Consider the following 19,300-nt stretch of genomic DNA (forward strand, 5'->3'; position numbering starts at 1 on the left):
TCTCCAGTGTTTGTCGGATCTTAAGCATTGTTCACATTTGTCAATAAGATTCCTGACTTCGCTGTCCACCCCCGGCCACCAATAGTGCATTCTTAGAACGTTCCTTGTGGCCGTGGTGCCAGGGTGCCCTTTGTGAGCCATTTGAATTATTTTCTGCCTGAGTCCCACTGGCGGCACAAAGACCTCACCTCTTTTCAAGAATCCATTTTCGAGAGTCAATTCATCACTCACATGTTGATAATTTTTTAGTTCCTTTGGCACATTCCTTACATGTGGCCATTTAGATTGTACATACTCTTTCACCTTCCTCAAAATAGTATCTTTCTCTGTACTTTCTTCCCATTCTTTTTCACCTATTGATCCTTCACACATTACCGTCGCGTCAATATGCGCAACTATGCATTCATTGTCATCTATTTCCTCATCTTTTTCTTCTCTCACTGGCAGTCTGGATAGGCAATCCGCTCTGCTGTTCTTACCTCCTTTTATGTGCTCTATTTGAAAGTTGAATTCTTGAAGCTTCGACATTAGTCTGATCAGTCTGGAGCTTGCGTTGCCGTTGCCCCGACCCTTACCGTCCATCATATACACAAGCGGCTTATGGTCGGTTACCAGTTTGAAACTTTTACCCCATAAATAGTCTTTGAGTTTGTGTACAGCCCATACGCAAGCTAACGTTTCCCTTTCAATAGTGCTGTAATGTCTCTCTGTTTCGTTTAGTTGTCTAGAAATAAAAGCTATTGTGTTTTCTTCATTTCCTTTCCTTTGGCAAAACACAGCCCCTATCCCTTCATTGCTTGCATCTACTGTTACTATGTTGTCAAGTTGTGGATCGTATGGTTTAAGTGCTGGCGCTCTGGCTATTTCCTGCTTGACTGACCTGAAAGCCTCAACTTGTTCATTGTCCCATTCATATTTTACATTTTTCTTCAGCAGTTTCCTGAGTGGACTCACCATTTCTGCGTACTTTTTGATAAACTTCGCATAGTACTCGCTCAGGCCAAGGAATGACTTGAGCGTCTCCTTATTCCTAGGTTCAGGGGCCTCCCTTATTGCACGTACCAAATCATCCTTTGGCAAAATGCCATTAGCAGTAAGGACGTGCCCTAAATACTCCACCTCTTTAGCCATGAATTTGCATTTATCTTTAGCAACTGTCATTCCTTTGTCTTTCAAGATCCTCAGCACTGCTCCAATCAATTTTATGTGCTCATTTTCATTTTTTGAATGTAATAAAATGTCATCTTGAAAGGCTTCAACCCCTTTCATCTTCCCGAACAAGACATCCATGAGTTTTTGGAAAACTCCTGAAGATGACGCCAGGCCAAAAGGAAGTCTCACATATCTAAATGCTCCAAACGGCGTGATGAATGTAGTTAATGATTTTGATCTCTCAGAAAGGCACACCTGATGGTAAGCGGCTTTCAAATCTATGAGTGAAAAATATCTTGACCCTGCCGTTGACTGAAGGATATCTTGTATCTTTGGTAGAGGATGACAATTTATTATAATGTTCCTATTGAGTGATCTCAGGTCTACACATAACCTGATGTCCCCTGACTTTTTTTTCTTTGACACTACAATAGCAGAAACCCATTCAGATTCCTCTGCTTCTTCAATTACACCTTCTCCCTTCAACTTTTCTAATGCCTCCCTTAGTTCATTTCTCACGGATAAAGGCACTGTTCTTACCTTGTGCTTACATGGAATTGCATTCTCTTTCAATTTGATGTCATGACTGAACCCCTTTACACATCCTATTACATTTTTGAACACTTCATCATGCTTTTGTAAAACAGTATTCAAATCGTAGTCTTCTCTTCCCTCACAAATACTATTCATCCATTCCTCCCTCAGTATCACTGGATCTTTTGCCCCCGGGACTAAAACCACCCCCAGTTGGGCTAAATCTCTCCATCCTACTAGTATTCTTCCTTTTTCAGCCACATAGACCTTTGTCTCAATCACTCTCCCCTTAAAGGTTACTGTGTCGACAAAATACCCCAACATATTTATGTCCTTTTCTCCGAATGCCTTCGGGTTCATATCAGACTCTGTTAATTCTACATCTTTCCACTTTTCCTCAAAAAGAGTATCTGATATAGTAGTGATTGGGGCACCTGAATCAGCAGTAAATTTCAGTTCAACCTCCCCAATCTTGACGTCGCTAATAGGACCTTTTATCTTCCCATCTTCCATTTCTATGTACAAAACAATATTCGCACACATCTCCTCATCAAAATTCCCAACTGTATTTATACTTGTGTTACCACTACTTCTTTTTGTCTTACACAGGGTTGAATAATGACCATACCTCTTGCATTTAATACATTTCTTCCCTGCCGCAGGGCAATTTTTAAAATCTGCTAAGTGGTCGCTTGATCCACATCTAAAACAGCATAGCTGCTTACCTCCCATTTTCCTTTCATTCATGTTTCTCTCAAATGTCTTACCATCACCCTTCTTCTTTTCCTGTAAATAAAACACATTATTATTATTCCCTGTAGAAGATAGTTCTCTAGTGGAAGTCAGAGATCTCTCTATGCCTCTGGCAATGTCTATGACCTCTTGCAGAGTTGGTCTTTTGCATGCTAACAGTCTTTCCTGCACCTTTTTCGTGTAACAGTAAAATACAATTTGGTCCCTGATGTAAGTGTCTGTCATTTCCTCATACTCGCATTCCACTGCCAAGACCCTTAAACATGCTACATAGTCTTCTACAGACTCTCCTTCTTGTTGTCTCCTTTGAGCAAACTTATGTCTGGCAACCATGATATTGTTCTCCTCATCAAATTGCCTTTCCAATCTTTTTAACGCTTCTTGGTATTCATTCAAAGGAATAAATGTCCCAGGTGGACTTTCGTATTCAGGCAGGCTGTCAAAGATATCCTGACCTGCTTTACCTAACAGTCCGAATAACAAGGAACATTTCCTTTCAGCATCGAAAGTTTTCCCATCAATAGAAACAATGTAGTTCTCAAAAGCCCTCACCCATTTTTTCCATTTCATGGTGGGTTTACCGGGCTCATCCAAGAAACGCGGAGGAGCACATATATTATTACACTCTGCCATTTTATCTATATTTAACTTCCTTCCCTGGATACTTCCACTGTGCTCTCCACTCAAAATTATTTATCCTTACTTCCGATTTTATTTTCTGTGGCTTACTTGTTTTATGTGCCTCTCAATTCGTCTCCTCGTGTATATTATTTCTCTGCTCGTGAGATATTTTCAAATGCCTTAACTGCTTTCATCGGTGCAGCCGATGTTTAGAACCAGTCAAAATGGCCGCTCGCTGTTTACCTGTGACGCGCACCAATCAGCGCGCTCCCGGCATGCTTCACGCGTCTCAGCTGAGGTAATGGACTGACGCCTCAGCTGAGCGCTGACACCGAGGCGCGCGAAGATTTCCTCCTCAGACTCCTAAAGCGCGGCTGTCATGCAAGTACTTTCAACAGTTTTAACTTTTACGCTTCCTCATAGATCTAAGGCCAGCGCGTCGGCCTTGAAAATTCGTGCTCCTCACTCGCTGCACCTTCTCACTTCCACACGTATGAGCGTTAAGGCTTCCTTTACGCGCAGTAGACTACTCAATTCCTTTTTAATCAGCATTCATTTGCCGGCGCCGTCTACTCACTTTTTGCTGCTTCTCCGTTTTCATTACCCGCATTAACTTCATGAACCGATCTCGGTCATCAATCACCGGCCGATTCTTTTACAACCTCTGCTGGCCCTTGTTGGACAAGACCCTCGTCGCCATTTGTAGTATTCAACACACGGACATGGGGGGTGTTGATGATAAGTTTATTGAAATAACAAGGGCCCGCAGGAGCGGGATAACTAACGTGGCAAAGACAGCTGTCATCTGTCAAACAGTACAGGTGACGTCACATATATACACATTCCCAACATTCCATGGTGACGTCCCTGCAGCTGGCACAGAAATAGAAGACGTACTGTCATGGCCTGTCCCATTACAGTACGACATACAACAAGAAGTGCTTTCTAAATGCACATTTTATACCTGCTCTCAAAACTCCTTTTAGGAAAACATTTAACCAAATGTCAGTCCCAGCGACTGCCATGGCCCTCACTCGACCCTCGTTTGCACCATTATTTCTAGGAGTAGAAATAATCTTTAACAAAACCTTCTCAAGGTTTTTTCAACAGAAAGCTCAAACTGGGTCAGAATATTAATTTTAGAAGATTCCCATCAGACCTGGGACTGGTCTAGAGCTGGGACACGTAGTCCTAGGTAGAATCCCAAAAGTGCTTTCAAGTCAACAGGGATATAGTGTGCAAATCAAATCTTTGTCCCAGTTTGAAAATCTGCAACTTTGCTTTCCAGCCACATCTGTTACATATGGAAAGGAGCTAGTAAAAGTAGACGGTATGTATGAACATGCAGCCTATGGCTCCTTCGGGCTTTGACCTTAGTCCAAAGGATAACAACTCAACTTCCTGCGCCCCTCTAGCTCTCATCTCGTTTCTGCAACCACTACATCCTCCCCTCATTTAGTAGTGATCCACACAGTGATAATATTTCCAAGATTGGCAGGGATTGTGTCCTCCCTAAATATCTATGTGGGTATGAGGAGTGCTTGTATATCCCACACTAAACACAGGCAAGAACCCTGGGATTTAATGTAGGATCGTTTGCACTGAGGCATATTTGTGGGGTGTTATTCCTATCCCATCTCTGATGAGCTGAGCCTTTACCTCCTGGCGGACACACAAAATGGCTGGGATTGATCCGAAGATGATCATGGTGTTTCCAGATTCTGGGAGCATGGATACAGAAGGCCTGTCTTGTGGGTGTATTTTTTCACATACTTTTGACTCCTGTTCAGCAATACCCTGGCTTCTAGTATGACACTGTCTGATTGAGCAGGATACTTTCTTGGCCAGATCTGCAGAGATGTTATTTCTGTTGGAACTTCTTTAAGCCTTTCTTGGTGCATAGTGCAGCTTGTAGGATGCTTATCAGGGGAGCCATTGAAAGTGAGTCTATTGAACAGGGAGATGCCTCAATCTAGATGTGAGAGGACTAAGGCTGCTCTAAAGTGTTCATACAAGAAGAGGTTCCATTTTTTAGGAGGGGCAGGGGCAGTGGGTTTAAAGCTGTCTTATTTTTCTTGGAAATTATCTCTTCGAAGAATACGCAGTTGTAAAGATTGAATCCAAGTAATTTTGTCTTTGAATTTAGCTGCTATTTGACGGCATATGAATACCTTTTGGAGAGCCAGGATTGAATTTGGTATTGTATGTTGCTGTTTGTGATTATCAGGAATTATGTTAGGTCAGTTTTGGGTATGTGCTGGGCATCCAATTCTTGAATGAGATCGTGCCATGTTTTGAGTCACTAAATGTTACAAGCAGAGGGGGTTTTCAGGATTTCAAGTTCAGGTAAGGTAGAGGTTGTAGATAATGCTAGACAGGATGGAGGCGCTATTTCTGGTATCTTAGGGTTCTCATTTGGATGAATTGGTGGCGGTTGGCAAGGTAGGAGGTGAACTATGGCATGTTCATATCAGACACGTTCATCATGCTACCAGTATATGGGTTCATATGGAAATGTTTCAAAGCCAGCTAGGATGTCAAGTGGGATCAAGAGGCAGGAGTCATTGTTTTCAGTGATCCAGAGTGCACTGTCAGCCACCAGGAGGGCATGGGTCTCTGTGCTAGAATGTGGTCTGAAACCAGATTGGAAATCCCAAAGGATTCTGTTCCCTCCGATCTAATTTGAGAGTTGAATACGGACTACTTTATCAATTATTTTTCCAGTGATTGGAAACATCGGATGGGGCGATAATTTGAGCCTGCCTTAGGATATACGATGGCTGTGCCTTTAAATTTGAGGTTGTGTCCGTACTAATATTCACATTCAAAACACACTCTTTTCACAATTCCTTTCTCACCAATCACTCATAAACACTCACACTTTTTCACCCAGTCACATAGCAACTCTCTTGACCTAAAGCTCATCGCGATGCCCTCAATCACTCTCAACTTATACTTGATGATTCCCCCCAACCATCTTGTAATCTTCCTGACCCTCTGTATTCCCCGACCGCCACCACCACGCAATACTAACACTCTAGAGTCTAAGCATAATATCTATCATGTCACTATTACCACAAGGACCTATGGTTTCACTTAAACTCATTTGAAAGTTGTAATGACACAGTCAGTGCTAATAATTGATGAGATCTTTTCCCATCCACACCTTTACACCACAGACCCAAATCTAGCCTTGGATATCTCCATAGAGCTGACCTCCTATGACTACTATGTGCTCCCTACTTTGCAGATGAAGAAGATGGCAGAGTAGAGCCCTGCAAATCTCAAGTCTTGTCTAAACAATGCACTCATCACCCATGCATTTGAAGCAGCCACAGCATGCTCATACCAGGACTTAATTTCATCGTGCCTATCTCACCCAATATAGGTCTCTCAAACAATGCAGTCATTGCTCCCCTATCCTCGTACAACCATTTCTCACGCGCTTTCTCTCTGGATGACTTACATCTTAAACTCCTCATTCTCAGGGCCACTCTTTCCACTCCGCTTCTTAATGTCAAGAAATTCCTTTTTAGGTGTGATCCCTCAGGAGGTAGTGATGGTGAGTAATCAATGTTTACTCTTGTCTTTCGAGTCTGGATCCTGTTTGTATTGGGAGGATAGCTAGTCCTTCAGACCCTGTTGCATCCTTCTGTGTCTAGGCATGGAGTTTCAAGTGGCACAGAGGGCAAGCTTATATACACATACCGTGGCTGTTGGGGGCGCCCACTAACCACTCAGGTGCAGGACTTCAATTTTCAGGTAGATTCTTTCTGGTTGAAATGAATTTTGCTCACACTTAAGTTTGGTCTCTTAGAAATTAACATGCCATACTGAACTCAAACTCTTGGTCCCATGGTGATGGCAGACTTCCCAAAATATCACTATAGTTAGTGGATTCAACTTAGGTAGACTTTTAGGTAGACTTTTAGCCAATCATGGCTTTTTTGCTGTACTTTGGGCCTCTTCATCTAGAGCTGACCACAAGTGGAGTGAACGGCCATTCAGCATATATCCTTTGCTCAGGTGTTTTACGTAGACTTGCCCTTGGCCGCCATCCTAGCAAAGTGATGTTTCCTTTCTGGCCACAGGCTGACCTGCTCTGGCTGGCCTTTCTTGTATCCGCTTAGTTTATGAGCAGCGAAGGGGCATGCATGTGCACAGGAGAGACAGCTCGGTCTGTATCTAGATTGTCTATCATGACAACTAACTTTCTTAGGACTAGGAGTCCGAAGTCTTCGGTATATAGTCCCTCACACTCTGGCGGAAGTAAGTGGTTCAAATCATGACAGACTACACAGACTTACTAGGGAAAGGACGTAGACTTTCTCCCCAGTTTGGGACACATGGAAAAATGCCTATACCCAGCCATCAGCTTCAAGCAGTATTAGCCATGACAGGGCCCATGTTTAGAGGAATGCCACTTTCAGTGGATCCCACCTCCAGCAGTGTCAAGTACTCTATGCAACTCCCAAAAACAATCAAGTAGTGCACTTGCCAGGTACTCAGGAAACATAAGAAGTATGTCCGAAAAGGAAGCAATCAGGAGCAGGGTAGCACAATATGTCAATGCTATGACATTTTGACCTGTAAAATTAGTGCTCAAATCAACAAAAAATGAAATCTTTTATTTTTATGCTTCATCTAACCCACATTCACTGTGGCACACTGTTCACCGTGTGATGCGAGGCACACAAGGCTGGGTGCCAGGTGCAGACTCAGTTAAGGAATTTGCACTACAGATGGGAACCCGACCTGCTTTTGCAAGGTGGAATTGGTCCAATGCCTGCATCAGTAATATGGCCGGTCATGTCCCTCACAATTGAGGAATGACCTCTTGGGACCTCCACTGGCTCCTGGTCCAGGAGGGACGCCATTTCAAGCTCTTGACCCATGCCTACAAATCCCTCCACAAGCAAGGACTCATCTACTTGAACCACTGTCTGCACTCCCACCATCATTCCAGGAACCTCTGCTCCACACACCTCGCCCTTGGGCAGATCCCCCACATACGCCGCTGCCACGTCGGAGGACGCTCCTTCTCATTTCTGGCCACCAAAGCCTAGAACACCATCCCCCTCCACCTCAGTAGCTCGCCCTCGCTGACCAACTGCAGGAAGGGGCTCAAGACCTGGCACTTTGAATGAAGCCTACAGCTAGTGCCTGGATACCTCCTGGGTGACAAGCTGCGCTTTACATATACTGATTGATCACGCTAGAGCACATGTGGTGCCAGTGTGATTTGTATTACAGATTGTTGTGCACCGTCTGCGGCACCTCCTGTAATACCAAAGTGCCCTGGGAGGCAGAAAGTGCACACACACCCCAGGGCAACTTAGTGTAATAAGGCCACAGTGTTTTTATTTAGGGGAATTATGTTTGTGATGATTGTAATCCTGGCATAGCATGGCTGCCTGCCTTCCACATAAAGGTAGCTCCTTTGACGAGTCACAGCAGCACCAAAGTAAAACATATTTGGATGCTCAATTAAGATGCTCGTGTCTGATTTTAATCTTATTTTATTAAGCTTACTCTTGTATTTTCCCCATCTTTAGTGACACTTCCTAAAATGCTGGCACTGCTGATCGAATAGCTAATTGAACTCAAATGCTAACGTTGTAAATGTAAATACACTGAACATGGGCAGGAGAATAGCTCTTGCTGGGCTGAGCTGGGACCAGAGATCGACTTTCTTCCTGAAAGTTGTCCCACCTCTAATCAAGCCAGAAGAACCGATTTTTAAAAAGGAACTAAAGATTGGTATTTGAAGGGGTTTCCCTTTGTGCCAGAATAAACATGAAAACAGTGACATCAGCGAAGCCTCTCCCGAAAAAAGAAACAGTTCATCAATGATCCATATTTTAATCACTTCCCTGATTGCAGTAAACTGTGTCATTTGTTGCAATTAAAGTTTAGCACCTACAATTATTCGTATACACCTGTATTAGCATAGCATTCTGTTAAGCATACTCAGATATAGATTATAGCAAAAGATTTCGCGTGGAGCAGACGCAGTCTGCAAGTGCCAATCAATACAGCAAAGGTCATTCAGGGGTTGCAGCTTTCATGTCTCTGCTTGTAACCCGTTCCTGATAAGGTTAACATGCGTCTGTTCAACTAAGTGAATTATTGGGGCGATAGCATCACAACTGCGCAAGGGCTGGAAACACACAAGGGCACATGTGCTCCGATGAAAGCCTGCTGACGTTTGGGGTGAGAGGTGAACTGGCTTGGATCTGACTATCTGAGCTCTGCAGACATGTAAATTATATTAAATCAGCTGTCGAGGTTTATAAAAGGATGACATACTTTCCTTTGAGCCGAGATGAAGCTTGAAAATAGCACTTAGGGCGATTGCAAACGCCATTACCCCTAAGTATCACAGGATGCGCGATTATGGGTCGCAGAACGAGTTACCTGATGTTTTAAGGTTTCAGCGATGAATCCGCCATTGGTCTTTGTGAACTGGGGGCGGGGCAAATGTGAAGCCTGCGCAAGCTGGCACAGTGACGTCACCACACCCTCATTTGTGATGATGCATTTCAATTTTAAGCTTCTCAGTCTTGGACACCATTGACGTGAAGTCTCTAGCACATGCATAAGGCATGTGTTTGAAATCGAGCATCAATGAGGGGGTGCCATACACAAAATGGCATCTTTCAGAAAGCTAGCTGTGGTGTAGCGCTCTAGTTCCAAGTTCTTGCTCCGGACAGATCACAAGCCACTGGTCAAAGTGCTTACTTCTAGCGGACATGCCAATGCCACTCCGCACATCGCAATAATGAACCTCAGGCTACCGGACTTTGTCTATGATGTGGAATACATCCCGGGGAACAAGAACAGAGTCGCAGACTACCTCAGCAGAGTAGCGGCAATGGAAGGGGCACCTGCAAAAACGGAATGGGATGAGTACACAATTGCCTTCACTCATGACCAGGAGGAAGTGATAAGCACGCAAGAATGGAAGGCAGCGTATGAGGCTGATCCCCACATCAAGACCGTGAAAAAGTATGTCATGCAGGGGTGGCCCGCGAAGAAACATTTGGATGCCGACCTCCGAAAATTCTGGGAAGTGGGAGAGGAACTCTCCATCAGAGAGAACGCAATATTCCTCTTACGGGGAGACAAAGTGATTCCTCTGCAACAATTAGTAGACCGCCTCCTCACAATACTAAATGAAGGCCATTTAGGCATCGTGAAAACTAAGAGCTGCGTTAAAAACTGTTATTGGTGGGTGGCCCGCCATGGATAGCCAGGTGGAGAAGAACGTGAGGGCTTGTGCACAGTGCATCAATGCAGATAAGATGCAAACTATGCTACGACCATTCTTGGGGAAATTCACCAACCCCACCAACCCATGGGAGGAATTGGTGGGTCCCATTCTTGACTCGCATGGGGTACCCAAATATGCCATTGTGTTGATGGATCGATACTCCAAATGGCCAGAAGTTGAACTGTGTGAATCAGCCGACGCTGAGAAGATTGTGTTGTTCCTCATTGTCACATTCTTGAGGGAGGGCATTCCGAAAGTCATCACATGTGACAATGGCCCCCAGTTCACATCTGTGAAATGGACTGCATTCACGAACCGGAACGGCATCACGACCAAACATACCCCGGTGTACCACCTAGCTGGTAATGGCCTTGCAGAACTGTTTAACTGTGTACTTATGGGATCTGTGCAAGTAGCCATCCGCGCAGGGAAAAATTGGGAAACGGAGATTAAACACACAGTATGGGCTTATCGCAATACGCTCATGTCAACGGGATACAGCCTATTCAATCAAGATCCTGAGAGGCGGCGACCCATTAACACGGGACAATGCAGTATGGTTGAACCTGACTCTTCAAAGCAAGTGGTCCCCAGCGGTGGTCCGCAGCAACTTGGAGAAGGCCCAGAAAATGTACACAGACTGCTACAAGAAACATAGCGTACGTGAGGTCGCGGAGTTGGTCCGAGTGAAGCTGGCACAATTGCGGCGTAAATGCGACAGCAAGTTCAGTGAACCCCTGCAAGTCAAAGAAACCTACACCCGCTCTGCCCTACTAAGTGATGGCAAAGTATGGTCCCCTAACAGAATGGCCAAGTGCAACAAAGTGATAGGATGGGACAAACGAGAGGAGGCATCAAGCACCAGAAACACTGCATGGGACTCGGTCAATGATGAGTATGAACAAGAGACAAACACACACAGAAACTGCGCCATAAGAGACAATAGAGAAGAGAGCGGAGACGCCCAGTAGCAGAGGAGTCAGGAGGACACACGACTACTCAGACCACAATAGACAAGAATCGGACACCAGACCAAAAACCTCTACAGCTCCCAACACTGCCCAGCATGGGAGCATAAGAGAAGCCAGAGCAAGCACGAGGGAGACACACACGACACAAGTACCCACTACACACACCTGCACCGGTAGAGCAGTAGTGTTACCCAAAAGATACAAAGAATATGATATGTAATCTTTAGTACAGCGTGTTTGGCTTTTACCCCCCTTTCCTTTCCTAGTTGTTACATGTACACATATTTCCCCCCTATTCCCAGGACTTCAGCGGGCACCCAGGGGAACTTATTGTTTGTTGTTAATGTGTTGTAAAAGGAGGGAGATATGTGGTGTAGCGCTCAAGTGTTCTTGCCACGTCACAGCAAGTGGATGCTGTGAACGGGACGGCCATGTTAGCGCTGCCAACCTAATGAGCAGTGCGGTCCCCGGCGCTCTCTTCAGACCTATACAAATAAATACCTCAGCTGAATCTACCCCATGCCTCACGTCTTCCTTGGGGGGCAGATTACAGCCTTACACTAGCTAAAGAGAACATGTTTGACTCCTGACAATAAATACAGGAACTGAACTCCATATTAAATGTTGGACTGGCCAAAGCTACACTGCTCTGTAGAGTTTAAAAGAAATATGTCAAAATAAAAAAATAGGTTAAAAAAAAACCAATAGGGATGTCAAAATAAATAATAAGTCTGCTTCTCTTCTGACACTAACTTGTCTGGTATTTCTCCACAATGGTCATCCTTCAAACCCCATTTTCTCACAACCTCGCCTACATCCCTAAGTCCCTCAAAGTCACCTATTTGGAAGATGATGGCTTACTCTCGTCCTTCAATAAAGCTCTGGAGAGGCTCTTGCTGTCATACTCGCTCTCATCAAGGCCTCCCTTTCTCAAAGCATGTTCCTAGAATCTTCCTGGAGTGACTGAGGATAAAAAAACTGAGTACTCACAGTACCCACACCACTTAGGCCCCGATTCCAATTAGCAAGATATGAGATACACCAAATAATGAGGTGAGAACATTGTTTCCACCAATATACCTGTCCCCATATCGTGCAATTCAGAGTTTGTATGGTTGCAATGGGGAATAACAAGCTGGCCCCGAATTACCAGGCTGTCAAGGGCTAGATGTAATGATCATACCTTTATCTTTTTATAAGAGGCTATGTGGAAAGGGCAAACCATTCCGAAAATTACACTGTCTGTGCCTGATGTAATATGAATTGTAAAGAGGATGCCCTCTGCAAAGTTGTGCATGACAGCACACGGGGGGGGGGGGGGGGGGGAAGCCAAAGGCACAAAAAACCTCCATAGTGCTGGGTTCAGATAGTAGTGCAGTTGTGACAAGGCTTACTTTTTGGACCTAGGTAAGATCAGGAGTGGAGCAGAGCTGGAGCTGACCAGTACTGGACTAACTCTGGGCTGGTGGTCTTCATACCGTGATCTAGGGTAAGAACAGGGCTCTGGGGAGGGAGGGGGAGGGCTGAAGCAAGCAAGGGCTGGGGCAGAAAAAGCAGGGTCAAGCAGCAACTGGAGCAGGGACTAGATTGAAGAATCTAACAGCAGGAACAAGTCATAGGACTTGTGACACAGTGATACTATGATCAAAGGCTCTTTATATCCTGTGCGGACATGTACCATCAGGCAACACCAATGACCAGGCTCTGAACTAGAACAACCATACAGAAAGGGGCTGGTCTCAGAGCGGAACATACTGAAATGGTATTGAAATTTGGTGAGCATCTTAGAGTAGAGTTTGTGTTTGGTAGCCATTTTGGAATGGAGACACATGAAGGGAGAGTTGGACTGGACCTTTCCAATAGCAGCTGGTCCAGAACCTCAACACATGTTGAGTTCTGAGTCTGATTGTTTTTCCTTGCACAGATTCCTATTTTCTGCAGGAATAATCTGAATGTGTAGACACCGAGTGCAAGCCCGCATCTATGGAACGAAGAATTGGGTGGTGGTATATCCAGTGAAGATATCACTCTGTCCAACTTGGAGTCAACCCTATATTAAGTTTCCTTCTTTGGCATACTTACTGGGCTTATTTATAAATTATTGACTGCTCTACCTAGTCATGGTTTCTTGGTGTGATTTGATCAAACCCAATTGAACAACTTGGATACACCTATCTGAAAAAAGACTTTGGGCATAAAAGTAAATACGCCATGCATGAGGTCCTACCTTGTTCGGGAGGTGACTTTCTATGAAAGCGTTTGCATTTGGGAAGATGTCCACTCGCTGAGCAGCTTGTTTGCTTCTTAAGTTTACACATCCTCCCCGTTCACTGATCCTGATTGCAGACTCACATGCTGATCCCCCTTGTGGTGCTTTGTGAAATTTTAAGTTCCCTTACCCATCTTTTCCTTGTTATATTCGAGAATATTGCCCCTTTAACGGTCAGTTTCTGATCTTGGTCTGCCAAGAGGTATCACCGCAAATATTGCTCTTCCATTTAATCATGATTTACTTGGGTCTCCTTTAGGATTTTGTTTCGCACCTCATCCTATAAGGTGGCAGCTGTACCGTTTCCATCTCTGGCGGGTTATATGCAGATCTCGGATTTTCTCTGACTCCTTCTTTTATTTATTGCATGTGTTTCTGTGAAACTGGCCCTTGCCATCATCCTTTTTTCCATATTTATTAGATATGGCACTGGGTTCTGAGTGTTTTTACTAGATGTCTTTCTGGTGTATCCCAGACAGTGCCTCCATTTTCTTTTCTCTTCCCACCTCCCAGTTTGGTATTGCGAGTATGTTTTTTGAACAATAGATAGCCATTTTGAGTCAACCATGCAGTTTCTCCCTGGATCACCAGCAACACTGCTTCTGCTTTGAAGAATTATGTCAGTGGGCTTGGAATTTCATTCTTGACCAACTCCCTCCAGAAAAGATCAATCATGTTTTGAGGGGCTGATGTGCTTCTCTTTGCTGCATTCCATTAAATTATTTTCATAGCTTACACTTTGCATCTGTATAGATCCACAGTCAACTTGCACAAGTGCAGTGCGGAATGCTGGAGGCACCAGGAGCCATTTTCTATTGCTTCCTCTAACTTTGGCATTTAATTCTGGTATTGCCTACAGGCACCCAGAGCTCTGCTCTGCCCGGGCTTTGTTCAGTCCATTATTAAGTCTCAATTTTGAGAGCACACTTGTAAACATACATTTTGCCATACATTCCTATAGAGAGCTTTAGCATCTTGTTCAACCACTGGCTTACTTTGACCAGCCTCTTTCAGCCATTGGCTTGACATTTTGTCAATCACACCGTGGCCCAGCCCAGTGGAGTATTCCTCTCTCACCTGATGCTATTGCATACATTGCCAACAGACCCAATTCAGGTGGGAGACTCACATATTTTGAAGACTTTATTTTCGATGTCTCCTGCCAGAAATTGCCTCTGCTTCAGTAGAAGTCAGTAGGGGAAAATATAATGCCCTTTTTTTCAAAATCTTCCACTTTCCTGTTCTAAAATGTTAGCATGTATGCTGTTGGCTGGATGTATGCATTCGCCTCCACTCTGCATGAGACACTACTTTATATGTGTTACCCTCTCTGTCTGCACCCGTTGGCTCTCTCCCATGTGCCTAGCTCTGTTCCCACCCACCATTCGTTCTGTGCTCCTTGTCACCCTCATCCAGCTGCTACCCTGTCATACTATTCCTAACCCTCTTTCTTTCTCTGTGTTGAGGTTTCTAAAAGGATGACATACTTTCCTATGAGCTGAGATGAAGCTTTCCCTATGTTCTCTGTGTCCCTCCCTCCCTTTTTATCCATGTGCTCCTCATCATCCACTGTATCCTCTCCTTCATCCTTCCTTCACTCCTCTCTCTTTTCATGTGCGCTCACTTTCAACCTCCCAAAAGCCCTGCAGCTAATCCACCTCCGTGTCTCCTTCCCTTCCACCCTGTGCTTTTTGTCCCCCCATGGCTCCTCTTTACAGCCACTAGGTCCATATTTTACTTTTTTAGGTCGAGCCTGGGCAGCGCATGTGCTGATCTTCAAGGAATGCTGTATTAGAGTATGGACGTGAAGCTCCGGCCACTCTCTGTCCTTATTTTTCATTGGCTTGTGTCATTGTCCTTTGTAAATGCTGGTTTCTGATTCGTCAATAGGCTTGTTAGCCCCTCCTTAGTACCACCTTGTCTTCATTTGTAACTTCCCAAGAGGACTGGCCCTTTTACTTCTGTTGTTACGGTATGTCTTATTTAGTCTTTAAGCACTATTTTCTTTAATGAGTTTCTCCTACTGCAGGCACGACATGCTTTCCTGCACCATTCAGGGCACCATGCCCACTTTCACTTTACAAGAAGCCCGGGACAGTGGTGGACGCTTCTTTGAAATTAAATAGGTCTTGCATTTACAAGAGTTGGAGTTCTTGGCATTGTATAGGACAATGCCTTTTATTTATGTGTACTTATCAAAACAGATAAATAAAAGGCATTGTTATTTACAATGCCAATAGCCTAAATTCTCGCAAATGCAAGACCTATTGCATTGCAAATGCTTGTTTCTTTAGTTTCTGCGTTGTGGAAAACAAAATGTGGGCTAAATGAAGGCTCCATTGCTTCAACATAGTTGTCTTTTTCTTTCTATGATAAAAGGTAGCCAGGTGGCAAGGGAGCGCTCTTTCTTTCTATGTTATAGAAACAAAACTAAGGAAGAACTAATATGTAGATCCCCTTGCTATATGACCTTTATTTTAAATAAAAAACAAAACAAGACTGTATCAAAGGCAAGGGTCTTCGATTTAGTATGCATTTTTTTTGTTTTTCTGACTGGCCTTAATGTGCTTACGGTGCATGCAGTAGCACATCAAACCCGGGACTAGTTGCTTTGGCAATATGTGTTGTTTTTGTAATCATTAGTATGTAAGTAAACACACCTACTTCGAAGGCTTGAGAGAATCCTGCCTGGCTCGCTACAGTTGTTTCTGCCTGCTTTACCTCCTGAGTGAAGTGGGCTTTTCATGTTGTCCTAAATGAAAAGATGTTTAATAGATACTTTTAGGACGTTACATTTTTTCGAGGGTCCTTTCCTAAGAAGAAGGATTTATCCCTTGATATCTTTCTCTTGTGCCCCCTAAACAGCTTGGTTTTGCACTGTTGATTTGAATTGCATTATTTCACAGGACTCCATTGTCTTAGGCATTAGTGCATGCAGAGTTTTTTGGCAGGGTAGCGAGGGCAAACAGAAGAGAGATACCTGCATCAAGTAGTATTGTTACTTTAACCTGAGTGATTTTGGCAGATCCTCTCTTGAGTTTTCGCGACAGGCGGACCAGTCGTGCACTTACATATTGTACAGGAGAGGATCCAGAAGACATCCTTACTTCATTTCTCTTCTGCCGCCAATTTCCATTGATGGAGCTCCCTGTTCTCCATAACATACTTGCATTTTGACATTGATGTAGACTTTGCTCCCACATGTACATTCATGGATGTGCTCTTCACCTTAGACGGTAGTCACTACCTATTCCTGAGCTAAGAGGCAGATGAATAGTCCACAGATGGATAGCTCAGGTGTTCACTCACTCTCCAGGACATTTATATAACTGTTGTTATCCATGCAATTGACAGAAAACGGTGGATAATTTGCACAGACAGAAAAAGGAAACCAAATATATATTGGACCAGAAAGTAAATCCTATTAGGGTCCTGTGGGACCAGAAGGCAAATCCTATTAGGGACCTGTGAACACACATTTATGTTGTTTGTACATCTGTGGTGTGAGATGTTAGCACAGAAATGTGATGGGAGGATATGACTTTGCATTGCATATTAACCCATCTCTTGTGTTTATTGTTAGGTCTGGTGACTCCAGCCCATCTATTGGACGACTAACCATGATTAGGGAAAAAGGAAGGCGGCAGGCTGTCAGGGGTCCAGCGTTCATGTTCAACAACAGGGGTACCAGTCTGACATCTGAAGAAGAGCGATTTCTGGATGCTGCGGAGTATGGCAATATCCCAGTGGTACGGAAGATGCTCGAGGAGTCAAAAACACTTAATGTAAACTGTGTGGACTACATGGGCCAGAATGCCTTACAACTCGCAGTGGGCAACGAGCATCTGGAAGTGACTGAGCTCCTGCTGAAGAAAGAGAACTTGGCGCGAATCGGTGATGCGCTGCTCCTCGCCATTAGCAAAGGCTATATAAGAATAGTGGAAGCCATTTTGAACCACCCTGCTTTTGCCGCAAACAAGCGACTGACTCTCAGCCCCTGTGAGCAAGAGCTGCAGGATGATGACTTTTATTCCTACGACGAGGACGGCACCAGATTTTCGCCTGATATCACTCCCATCATCCTGGCTGCCCACTGCCAGAAGTATGAGGTTGTTCATATGTTGCTGCTAAAGGGGGCAAAGATTGAGAAGCCTCATGATTACTTCTGCAAGTGCAATGACTGTACAGAGAAGCAAAAACATGACTCATTTAGCCATTCTCGGTCAAGGATAAATGCCTACAAGGGATTAGCCAGTCCTGCGTACCTCTCGCTGTCCAGTGAGGACCCGGTGCACACCGCCCTGGAGCTCAGCAACGAGCTTGCTAAACTGGCAAACATAGAAAAAGAGTTCAAGGTAAGACTTCCTTTTCTCAGCTTTTACTTTGTTTTGACCCATATGTTGATATTTTTTGTTGGTTTTCCTCTTCTGATTTCTTGACTGAATCACAATATTAAAATGTGAGTTTTCTGTAACAACCCGGTATGTATGCTAGACCTTCCTGAATAAGACTGAATGCAGATGGGGTGGGCTGAACCTGGGTGGACAATCAGTGTCAACTCTCAGAAGCAGGCATGCAGGCAGGGGTGTGGTCTTCTGCAGTACTAAGCAGGAAAAGAAACGGTTAAATTCAAACCAAGAGTATTCCTGTTTCGGTTTCACCTGCACAATGCCTGCTCAGTGCTTGCGAAATCTCTTGTATTTAAAACAAGCATTTGCAATGCAATAGGTCTCGCCTTAGCTTGATTTTGAGCTATTGACATTGTAAATGACAACACCTTTTGTGTTTAAAAAACCTGCAGTAATAAAAGGCATTGTCATTTACAATACCAGTAGGGCAAAGTTTCTAAAATACCAGGCCTATTGGATAGCAAATGCATGCTGTTTACAAGCGCCCAATGCTGCGCTTTCAAGTTAATAGAGGCCACGTCCCTTTCTTTAGAAGAGCCGAATCTAAAGAAAGGTCAGTGGCTGCTATTAAGTTGAAAGCGCGGTATGGGGCGCTTTCACCCAAAAAAATGTGTTTGTCAAGTTGAAAACCAAATGTTTTTTTTTGTAAAAGCACCCAGTGAAAGCGAACATAGCATGCTGAACGTTTCCGGAAAGCATGTAGTGCCTGCAGTAGGAGAAATAATTTAAAAAAATAGTGCTTAAAGAGTAAATAACACCACTTTGTAACAACTAAAATAAAAGGGCCAGGCCTCATGGAAGGTTATAAATGAAGGCAGGGTGTTACTGAAGAGGGACTGACAAGCCTATTAACGAATCAGAAGCCAGCACTTATGAAGGACAATGATAGGTCAATGACAAATATGGGCGGAGAGTGGGTGGGGCTTATAGTCCATACTCCAATACAGTATGACCTGCAGAGCAGCGCATGATCTGCCCAGGCTTGACCTAAAAATAATTTTAAACCTTTCTGATCAAACAGTTCTTCTACTGGCACATCTTGCAGATAGCGCCAAGACGCTTCTTATGAAGCAGCTGCGTGCTGTATAAATGCTACCTGAATAATTGATTGAAGGGTCGGATACTTAACCAATATGACTATGAGTAGATGAAGTGGCAAACTTAAGCAGGCTGTGGAAGGTCACCTAAGGGGTCTCTTCCTTGGTGCTCCGCAACAACTAGTGGTGAGGTAATCACAAGGAGAACATCATCACATCTACAGTCCAGACATTGCTCCTTTCAGAGGCGTGACTGGAAGCTGCAGGCTTCGAGGGTCCCT

General features: G+C 44.2%; 1 protein-coding gene across 1 annotated transcript in view; it reads left to right on the plus strand.

The window, feature by feature from the left end:
* The window catches only part of TRPC3 (transient receptor potential cation channel subfamily C member 3), a 678,274-nt gene that overhangs the window by 111,282 nt on the left and 547,692 nt on the right, over window positions 1-19,300 (plus strand). The window contains exon 2 of the mRNA XM_086962211.1: window positions 17,157-17,928. Within this exon, the coding sequence (XP_086818337.1) occupies window positions 17,157-17,928 (772 nt within the window). The remainder of the gene's footprint in view (window positions 1-17,156; window positions 17,929-19,300) is intronic.

This window comes from Lissotriton vulgaris, chromosome 3_1 (assembly GCF_964263255.1).
Source record: "Lissotriton vulgaris chromosome 3_1, aLisVul1.2, whole genome shotgun sequence".
In the NCBI taxonomy this organism is placed as follows: Eukaryota; Metazoa; Chordata; class Amphibia; order Caudata; family Salamandridae; genus Lissotriton; species Lissotriton vulgaris.